This window comes from Manis javanica, chromosome 2 (genome assembly GCF_040802235.1).
Source record: "Manis javanica isolate MJ-LG chromosome 2, MJ_LKY, whole genome shotgun sequence".
NCBI lineage: Eukaryota > Metazoa > Chordata > Mammalia > Pholidota > Manidae > Manis > Manis javanica.
In genome coordinates, this window is record NC_133157.1 from 222,684,521 (window position 1) to 222,694,752 (window position 10,232).

General features: G+C 53.1%; 1 protein-coding gene across 2 annotated transcripts; it reads right to left on the minus strand.

Moving 5' to 3' along the window:
* Nucleotides 1-713: 713 nt before the first annotated feature.
* Nucleotides 714-1,803, minus strand: LOC108406899 (lymphocyte antigen 6S-like). 2 transcript variants are annotated; one of them, XM_017675910.3, is made up of 4 exons: nt 1,759-1,803; nt 1,549-1,633; nt 1,202-1,315; nt 714-958 (listed from the first exon to the last, which is right to left on the minus strand). In XM_017675910.3, exons 2-4 carry the CDS (start codon nt 1,598-1,600, stop codon nt 714-716), a joined length of 411 nt encoding a protein of 136 aa, XP_017531399.3. In that variant the 5' UTR covers nt 1,601-1,633; nt 1,759-1,803. The 2 variants fall into 2 exon arrangements, with proteins under 2 accessions (XP_017531399.3, XP_036879053.2); XM_037023158.2 differs by lacking the exon at nt 1,759-1,803 and having other exon boundaries at nt 1,549-1,677.
* Between the last annotated feature and the right edge of the window lie 8,429 nt (nt 1,804-10,232).

Sequence of the window (10,232 nt, forward strand, 5' to 3'; positions counted from 1 at the left end):
CCCACAGGGAGGAGCTGGGTCCTGGGTGCCAGGGAAGGCTCTGACCTTTGGGGTTGACCCTGGGAGGGAAGAAAGCATGGAGGTCACCAGAGGGAAGGGGCAGGATGGAGCCCCCTCTCCAGCCACCAGCACTGTGGCCACCGAAGAACCTGTGCAGGTGCCTCCCCAGGGAAGGGTCCTGGGGAAGATTGGAGAGCCACTGCAGGCTGTGCCCGGCTGGCCCCCCAGGAAGGCCCCTGCCTCCAGCCCCTTAGCTGTCCAAGCTTTCCTGGTTGAGGGAAGACTGGGTGAAAGCGCAGAGCCTCTTCAAGCAGGGTCACAGAGAGCCCCCCGCCCCCCATGGGGCTGAATGGCCTGGGAAGGACAAGAGGGTGCTGAGAAGCCTTTACTTGCTCCTGGTGCCCTGTTAGTGGGCAGTGGAGCTGTGCTCCACTCTGCTAAGGGCTCTGTCCAGCTAGGGCTCAGCAGCCTCTGCATCCTGGGCCAGTGGTTAACTGATAGCTTGTTGGCAAGACTGGGCATTGGGCACCTGAGGCTGGGCAGCCAGGTGGTGGGCAGGAGTGGCCGAGGGTCGGTGCAGGGTGGAGCCAGCTGGCCTCCTCCCCTGGGCTTCTGGGCAGGTCCTTGGCTGACTAGCGCTCATGGATGTGAGTGTGTGCACGTGTGGGAGGGTGAGCTTGCAGTGGGTGGGGCCATGTCAGATGGAGGGGTCCTCATAGCAGGGCCCACAGGGCAGGCACCAGGCTGAGCAGGAGCCCGCTTGCCAGGGCCCAGGGGCTGCATGCCACGCGGGCCACCCGGTTGCAGAAGTCCTTCTCACAGCAGGTGATATTCTGCACCTCCAGCTTTCCGGGGAGCAGCCCTGTGTCTAGGGTGCTTGCGTCCACCAGCTGCTTCAGTAATTCAGAGACTAGGCCGCACGAAGGGCTGCAACTCTTGGACTGCAACTTGATCCTTTCTGTGGGCAAGAAAGGAGGTGCCTGATGTGGGAGGCTCCCAGCCCCCTTTCCCCAGGTGTGACCCTCCATTCCTTACTGGGAGGCCCATCTCGCCAAGCCTCTGCACCCTCCTTCAGGAGGCCTCTGCCCCAGGTGAGAGGGATGCTCTCCCCTGCAGCACCCATGCTCCTTCCACGATGCCGGGGCACCTCAGAGCAGAGCCCCCTGAACCCACCCCCGTGCTCTGGGTGCTGGGGACTCACCATTGCCCATAGTCATGATCATGTCGCTCATGAAGCAGACGCCTGGACATGTGATGAGCTGGCACTCGCCGCTGTCCTTGATGCCACTGCAGCTGTAGCACTGCAGGCTCAGAGCTGCGCCGGGGAGAGGCAGGAAGGCTGAGTTTAGACCCCCAGAGCCATAGCCCGTGCAAGAGCATGGCCTCTGGGAGGCCGCCCTGGACTTCTCTGTAGGAACTGTGCCCTTTTCCACCCTTGGGTCCTAGCAGACGAGACCTCGCCCAAGCTCACACACACACACAGCCTCTCTCCAGGCATGGCCGCCCCAGTCCCTGGGACAGGACCCTGCTGGGTGCCCCCATGCTTACCGTGATCGAAGCTCAGCAGGATGGCCAGTAGGATGAGATGGATGCCTCTCATGGCTTCTGGAGATGGCCTGGGGCGTGGGGGTCCCTGCGGGGTGCCCAGGTTCAGGCTGCTACCTCCCCTCCACACACCCTGGCCCTCCGTGGCTGACCCCTCTTATGGCCTCTGCCTGCCCTGTGGCAGGCCTGGGCCTGCCTCCTGCGTGGACCCACCTGCTAGCATCAGCTTCCTCCAGGCAGCCAGCCAGTGTCTGGGGCCCTGTCCCCAGGGCTCATAAATAAGCTCTGGAGGACCCTGAGGTCCCACCCATAAGCATGAGGGGCTTGGCTGAGTCTCCACCCTTTTCCTGCAGCTCTGTCAGACCCCACCCAGAACCCTGAATAGGGAAAGGGGCATCACCTAGGGGCCCCCAGGAAGAAATGCTTGGCGGAAATCCAGCTTCCTTTTGCCCACAGGAGTTGCTGTGGGGAAATCCCCCCGCAGGAGGGATGTTGGGCAAGCCCCCTCCAAGCCCACCTTCAGGAAGCTCTCCGAGGCTGCCCTGGCCCTAGTGTGCCAGCTCCTTCTCTTCCCCACCCCCACCCCAGTCCCACTGGCCTCATGACATCCTCCCTGCTTCCCCAAAAGTAAGTGCCAAAACGAAAAAAAATCACAAAAGCAGAAAATAAAATTTGAAAACGTTAAATACATTGTTTCCTGTTTTTCCAATATGGTCCTCGAAAGGAAGAAAGGACGCTAACCACCCAGTCCAGGCAGGTTTATTGCAGAACCTGAGAGGGCCCCTCTGGCCTGGCGGGCAGAACAAAGGGAAGAAAAGGGTCTCTAGCAGGTCGAGGCTTTTTATGGCTGGGGTTTTCGGCGGGCTCCGTGAGGGGAGGGGTCCGGGGAAGGTGGGCCTGAGGCTTGCTGATGTGTCTGTCCTCTGGGAACGCTTGAAGCCCAGGTAAGGTGACACCTAGGTCTCTCTGAGGTGGCCGCTGGCTTATTCCCTCAGTCCTTGTACATGAACTGGTAGATTCCAAGAAGTTCGTTTTAGGGCATCTTTACTTGCACATTCTCCTTAGGCTCAATTTATAATTTTTATAACCTTAAATGTCTAGTAGATATAATATTAGCTTATTTGACCAGTAAATCCAAGTAGAACAAAAATGTGTGTTCATGGTATAACTACTGCTGATAACTCAAGACACAATTCTTTTTTAGACCAGCCATATTAAACTAGTCTTATTTACCAAAGATCTACCTGAATCATGTGAACTTGAACATTTGGGTTAGTTTTGTTCAAAAAAAGAAACAGTAAGCACAAATGGAGTCATTTGCCCCAAACCAAGCCTTAAGTAGTTTCAACCTCTTCCAGGAATGTGACCTTTTAACAGTAAATTGGGAATTTTCTGGCGAGAACCAACAAGGTCATCTGTCACCTGGGCCTTCTCCACTGGGCCCCCACTGAAAAAGAGATGATCTGTGTGATAAGACCTCCTGCTTGTCTGAGCACAAGTCGCCGGAAACAAGCCCTTCTTTCCCCTTGCTAATAACTTCTTGTCCCCCCTCCTTCCTATTGCACACCCTCCTCCTGTTTTATACGACTCGCCAGAGCATCTCTCTACGAGGGATGCTGCCGATCCATGAATTGCTTAAGAAAGCCAATTAGATCTTCAAATTTACTGTTGAATTTTGTTTTTTAAATCTTTATATTTATGAGGGTTTTAGGAATATTTTACCTATATAAGTACCTATTTATGTCTAAGTCAATTAGAATGGAATAATCTTTATGGGATTTTATAAATTAATTTGATAATTCCATCCCTTGGTAAGAAAATATTCTCTATATATAATATATACACAGATATGTAAACATACAGAAACATACAAATAGAGATCTTATGGTTTTCATTAGAAAATTTTAGCCATGCATCAGGCATAAACAGTAATACAAAATTCACTGGTTTTATAGAAAAAAGTTGGTTCTCATCTTTGCCCCACTTATTTTTTTTTTTTAAATCGTAATTGTTTCTGGCAAATGAGACAATTGAGGTCCCCTGTTCTGAATGAGGGTTAAAGCATCCCACCAATGGCTACAGAAGGGAGTTTTAAGGCTTTCTTTGGCCCTGATGTGTCGTCTTGACAGAGGCTGTGCGTGTGTCCAAAGCTCCGCTGAGTGGATAAAACACTCAGTCTGTCTCCGTTTCAGCTTCTCAGCCTCACGCAGCTGCTTCTGAGGTCACCGAGCACCTTGCAAGCCCGCATTGGAGGCGTCAGCCGAGTTGGAGTGACTGTCAGGAGCTGATGTGAGTGGGAGAAGGGGAGGTCTGAGGGTGGCGGGATGGAGAAAGGGGGCCAAAGCGGGTGGAGGGTGGAGGACTTAGCAGAGCCAGCGTGGGAGATCCTGTTTCCCAAAGAGGCTGTTGAAGTTCCAAATTAAACTTACTGAAATTGTTAGGGGGGCGTTGTGTATTTTCCTCGATTCTTGTCACCGCCGCAACAAAGAACTGAAGGGCAGAGACACAATAGTGAAGTAGAGGAAAAGTTTTATTTAAAGTTACTTAAAGAGAGAGAAAGTGTTGGCGACCTCAGAGAGGGGAGCGCCCTGAAGGATTTAGGGTCTGGGGTTTTATACGCGGTGAGGATTTTCAGGAAAGTGACAAAGGGCCAGGTGCCAACCTGCCAAATTGTCCCAGAATGTTCATCTTTGTTAAGACTTTAAGTTCCTTTTTTTTAACTTAACACAAGAAATTTACTGCTTTGATTCCTTTCCAGGATTTCAGCTTCTGTCTGGAAGCATATCAATCAAGACTGTCTGCCCTGCCTCCAAGGAGCCACCATCCATTTGATTAAAATGCAATCTTAGCTTTAAGATAGAATTTTTTCTAAATAAACTGGGTCTTTGAGCAGGTGCTAAAGTAAATCTTACAATGGTATGTTCTAATTGACACAGTGAAAATATAGGCTATGCTGAGATACTTTTTTTAATCTGGGGAGTATTCAAACTTCTAGGCCAAGTTGCTCCTGGCCTTCTGAACTTTCTATTTTTAACTGGTTAACTCTTTGAGTCCCTTCTAAATGGGCTTTACTGGCCCTATTCTCTTTCCACCCTGCTCATATCTGTTTTCCTGCCTAACAAAATGATGCCATCAAGGGGGGAAGTGGACAGAGCCAGAGCCATTATGACCAACCGCACGCCTGCCCAAGTCCTCCAAGGGGAATCAGAGTGCGGATCCCTTGGGAAAGGGCAGTGTGGGCCACAGCGACAAATGAGAACCGGACAGGCTCTGCAGACGGGGCTTTGCTCAACAAAGGGCCTGCCCCAACCAGCCCATATCTGGAGGGGAGTGTGCCGTGCTCTTGGCCGGTGGGGCCTGTTAGGGACTGCGTTTATTTCTCCCACGCATGTGCTTGAAACACTGACCTTCAGTGCAACCCTCTCCGCATCCTTGGGGATACGTGTCACCATCCCCAGTGAATCTGAAACCCCAGTGTGCCAAGTCCTCTATATGCTGTTTTTCCTGTGTATACCCACCTGTGATAAAGTTTCATTTACATGTTAGGCCGAGTAAATGATTCACAACAACACTACTAATAAAATGGAATGATTTTATTGACGTGCAGAGTACGTGTTGTGACTGTGGCCTCTCTCAGGATCTCGGAGCGTGTTGCACCCCTTTCTGCCAGCGAGGATGTGGGGTGGGGAGACGCCCAGGTGCTGAGAGGAGGGAGGTGCGGGGTGCAGGCGCTGAGACCGTGTGAGGCTGCTGGAGCTACGGCTGGCTCACGAGGAGGAGGGTCACTTACTTCCTGACCTCACTTGGCTGTGGGGGACCAAAACCTCAGATAAGCAGGAGGCCACTGTAACTCATAATGCGACTTTGGGGAGACAGGGCCTTCGGAGAGGCAATCGGGTTAACGGAGGATGCGTGGGCCCTGGTCCCGTCTGACTGATGTTCTCATAAGAGGAAGTGCGGACGCACAGGCCCAGGTGGGGGCGGCTACGCCTCCGGCTCTGAGCCTCTTTCGAGGTGAAGTAACGCCGGATTTCCCTCCTTGCGTTTATTCTATTACTTGAAGCAGCTACTCCTCCCCATGTATGTCCTAATTTTGCGCCTTTGGACACTTCCAGTTTGGCCGCCACTCGAGTCTGGCGGGTCCCGGCCCCTCTGCGGCTCCTCGGCTGGGGGCGCCGTGTGCAGGGCCAGGGGTCGGGCATTCTGCTGCGGACCCCAGTTTTGCCTGTAGCAGGGCAAGCCCAGCCTGCTGCGTGCACGCGCAGCAGCTCTGGCACAAAGCTCAGAAGCAGAGCTCCAGTTTCTTGCTCAGGCCCCATCCCGGCGTCTGCACGTGTCGCAGCACGGCCCCTGCGCCATGCGTGGGGCAGCGGGAGGAGCGCATGGAGGCCGCCTGGTGGGGTGCTTGTCTTAGTTTCCCAAGTTTCTTCTATGACCATAGACTATGTTTGTAACCCTAGAAAATGAGAATTTTGTTAGAGCTAAAATGTTTTTTGAAAGCATGAAGTTCCACCCAGGGTCACCTGCTGAGCCTCCCCTCTTTGACTCTGAGATGACTCCCAGGTGGCAGGGATGGGCCAGGGTGTGGGGACCTGGGGTGCTCTCGCCTGTGGAGAAGAGGGCTGGGAGAGAGAGGATGTGCAGGAAGGGGCCAAGGAACCCAGCAGTGTATCCCCTGGCGGGTGGGGGAGATGGGCACTGCTGGGTCCTAGAGGTTCTACTGACAATGTTCTCCATGCCTCCAGGAGGCAGCATGGACGGGATGGGAGCTGGTGCTGACTGACCACCGTGTGCCACATGCTCCCGAGGAAGCCCCACGGCCTTCCTGCTGGACCCTGCTTCTTCAGTTCCTGCTGAGCACACAGGTGGCCCAAGCCATGAGGTGGGCAGTCCAGAGCGCACGGCACCCGATCTCCCTGCAGGAGCACACGATTTGGCTGCGGTACCGCCACAAAGCCGCAGGAGCTGGTGCTGGGAGGCCTCCCGCATTAGTCGTTTTCCACGCTGTAGGTGTGAGCTTGCGGATTTCTCTCTCTTTCAGTTGGTTGGGATCCATTTCAGTCATTGTGTGTTTTGATGTTTGAATTATTCCAGATTTGGCTGCTTAGATCCCTTACAATTGGCCTCTGGAATCTTGTGCCACGTTCCCATCATGCATGGAGCACTTCCCGGATTTCTGGTGTTAGAAATGTTCCAGGTCTCTGCCTGTTCATTCCCTGCTCCAGCCCCCAAATTGACTATTTCTCGAAGGAGCCCTGGTGCTTCTGGTGGAGATGAGTTTTGGAGCTTAAACTGCTACTGTTCCCAGGCACTCCCAGTGCATGTGCCCACACGCCCATTCACACCACCACGTCTGCCAGTGCACCCATGACTCCATGCACCACAACACGAGTTCACACCGACATCTTCATGCAAACCAACACCAGTGGCTGCATGCTGGCTTCACCCTTTCCAACTGCTCCCTTTTCCCTGACAATAAAAAACCAAATCCCATTACCCTCAATGTATTGCCCATTTGCTCAGTCTCCCTTTAGGCAGAAAATCTCCCATCTCCCCAGTTATGGGTTGAATTGTGTCTCCCCAAAAGATATGTGTAAGCCCTACCCCCCAGGGCCTGTGGATGTGGCCTTGTTAGGAAGCAGGTCACTGTGGACGTGATTGGCAAGATGAGGCCATGCTGGAGTAGGTGTCCTCCTCAGAAGACAGACACACGGGGAGAAGACAGTCATGTGGTGGTGGGGGCAGAGATGACGTGATACATCTGCAGGCCCAGGGGTGCCGAGGGCTGCCCACGAGGACTGCGAGCCAAGCAGAGGAGGCAGGCAGGTGTGTCCCCCACAGGTCTTGGGGAGCCCTTTTGATGCCTTGGTTTAGCACGTCTAGCCTCCAGGACTACGAAAGGACACACTTGACTGTCTTAAGCCACCAGTTTGCAGGACTTTGTTCTGGCGGCCCTAGGAATTGAATATACCCCCAGTGGTAGCACCCGGCGGACGCCCCCTGCAGGCCTGCCTTCCACCTGTGCCGGGAGCTCCCACCTGCTCCTGTTGCGTGGGTCCTGCAGTTGTCCCTTGGTGGACAGAAGCTCTGTGTTCTGTTGTGCTCAAACTTATCAACCTTCCCCTCCACTGCCATGCATTTTGTGCCTTGTTAAGAAATTATCCCCCACACTGAGGGTATGAGGCTGTCCCCCTACATCCCCCTACATTACCTGTAAGTGTTTCCTCCCACCCTGCACTCCTGGGAGCTCATGCTGGTTGTGGGGGTCATCCAGTCCCCTCTCTTCCTCCTCAGCTCTCTTTCTGAGCTTCTGGGTCCTTGGTTGGCCAGTAACACGTTTAGGGCCACCTTCCTTCTGGCCGGCTGTGTAAATCAAGTGTGCCTTTTATTTGTGAGTCTGTTTCTGAAATTTCCGTTCAGTCTCATTTTTCTATTTCTCTATCCCTGGTCCAAAGCAGGCTTTTCTTCCTCTAGATTGTGTACTGCGCTGGCTTTGCATGTCTCGATGCTGTGTAAAACTCTCTGAATTGATGAGTCAACCAGACACCCACACATCGGTGGGTTCCAACTGGTATTCCATTGAACCCAAAGACCCAGAGAGAATTAGCACTTCAAAAAGCCAAGTCTTTCAAACCGATGAATATGATTTATATCTTCATTAATTTAGGTCTTTAAAAATGTCTCCAGAGAGTGTAATGCCTTTCTGTGGTGGTCCCTCACAACTTCCTCCCGTGTTTGACCTTTGTACCCCTATTATGCATATACAGTTTTCACACTTTAATTCTCATTTTGCTCTTTGTGGCTGGTATGTAGGAATGCCATAAATCGTTGTGCATTGATTTGCACATGCAAGTTTCCTAAGCTCTCTTGCTTGTAGATTCCTCGGACGGTGGCCTTTTGAGCAGCTGGCCGGTGCTGGGGGGCACTGTATCCCTCCTCTGAGGCTCACACCATCCTCACGCCACAGCTCTGTGCTTCAGCACAGGTCTGCCTCCTCTGCTGGAATACCTCGATGGACTCCACAGTTTGCTGGCTGACACCGAGCCTGTGTGCTGCCACCGAGTCCCATGCAATGTTACTCCTGCCACACTGCTCACCACACACCTGTCTTCACGGGATGGGGAAAGGCCGCAGAGGGCACTGGCACAGGGCCATGAGGAGGCACGGCCTTGGCTGCACTCAGGGAGGAATGACTGCCTTGGCCTGGTGGCCAGACATCAACGCTGGGTCCCCCAAAGCCAGCAGGCAAGGGTCTGGAAACCAGGGCTGGAGATGGGGTTGGCCTCTCTCACTTACGGGGGTTTATGTTTGCATCCCTGTATCCTTGGATCTAATGAGAGGAGGAGGGCCAAGAAACCCCGCCATGGTTCCATTAAACTGGGAGCTGAGACCACCGCCCAGCCATTTGGGGTCCCTCAAGAGAGGATGGTGTCTCATACAAGCCGAGTGCCTGTTCTGGTCACCATGGGATAAAAGGGTGCAGCTGTGTGCACAGGGCAAGACTGGTCAAGTCTGGGCTCTTGACTCACAGGGCCCCTCCCTCCTAGTGGGCCTTGCCCACCAGCCCTGGCCAGCAGGAAACTGAGAAACTCCACAGAGACGGGACCACCTAGGACTCTGAAGGCCCAGGTGCTGTAGGCCGTGGGGGGCACATGGGAAGAAAATGTGTGCCGGCCATCAACCTAGTCCTGGGGTCAACTTTAGTGGGGGCTGAGGTAGCTCCTGTTTACAGGTTTCTTTCCCTTTGATGGTTTGTGGTATTAGCACAGCGGTGTTTGGTTCAAGGACTGATGGTCATCACTCAGTGGCAGATGGCAGAAGGTGGGTGTCCACTCTGCTCCATGCCCTTGCAGTAGGGGGCATCTGTGTGCCTGGATAGACTCCCCTACCTTCTGGCCTCTGGTGGGCTCAGCTCCAGGGCAGTAGCTGGCAGTTGAAGCTGGAGGAGAGCGAGTTTGGGGATGACCCACCTTTCCTGCTGTCTTTACAGGGCCTCGGTCCCTCTCCTGGAGGCGGGGCTCGCTCCAGACTGGGCACCTTCCACCCCTTTGCCCTGAAGCTGCACTGGTGCGAGAAGCTCTGGTTCCTGCAGGCTCCTGGCCCTTCAGTGACACTCAGAGGTCTCTCTGAAGCCTCCTGCCCCAGGCCCTGTGCTGGAGTCCAGCTCCAGTGAGTCCAGGAGTCCCTGAAGGATGGATGGCGTTGGTGACTCACTGAAATGAGTGAGGACACAGGCGCTAGCCAAAGCTGAGCCTGGCCTCTAATGACAAGTAGCAGTGTGATTATATACTCTTTGATTACATAAAGTAAAGTACAGATATCAATCATTTAATTGACACATTGCACGGTTACATGAGTTTGGAGAATGAGATTAAGTCATTTGGCAGGTCTTAGCGTTTAACTTGTTTCTAAGTAAACTTTGTTCTTAATTATTGTGGCCAGAAAATCTTGCAAAGGTTAGGTAGGTGCCAGACTCTTGGTTTCCTTACAGATGACTATCTAAAGTTCACTATCTATTGTTTTTATGCAGGGCCCTCATTCTTTCATAGCTATTCTCCCATTCTTCATTTCCAGTAGGACAGAAGGAGGCTGTCTCTGAAAGGACATGATGACCTTTTGGCAGGCAGGGACAAATTCTGTGGACCGTGCCTCGGACCCATTTTCAGTAAGACTGACAATGGAGATTT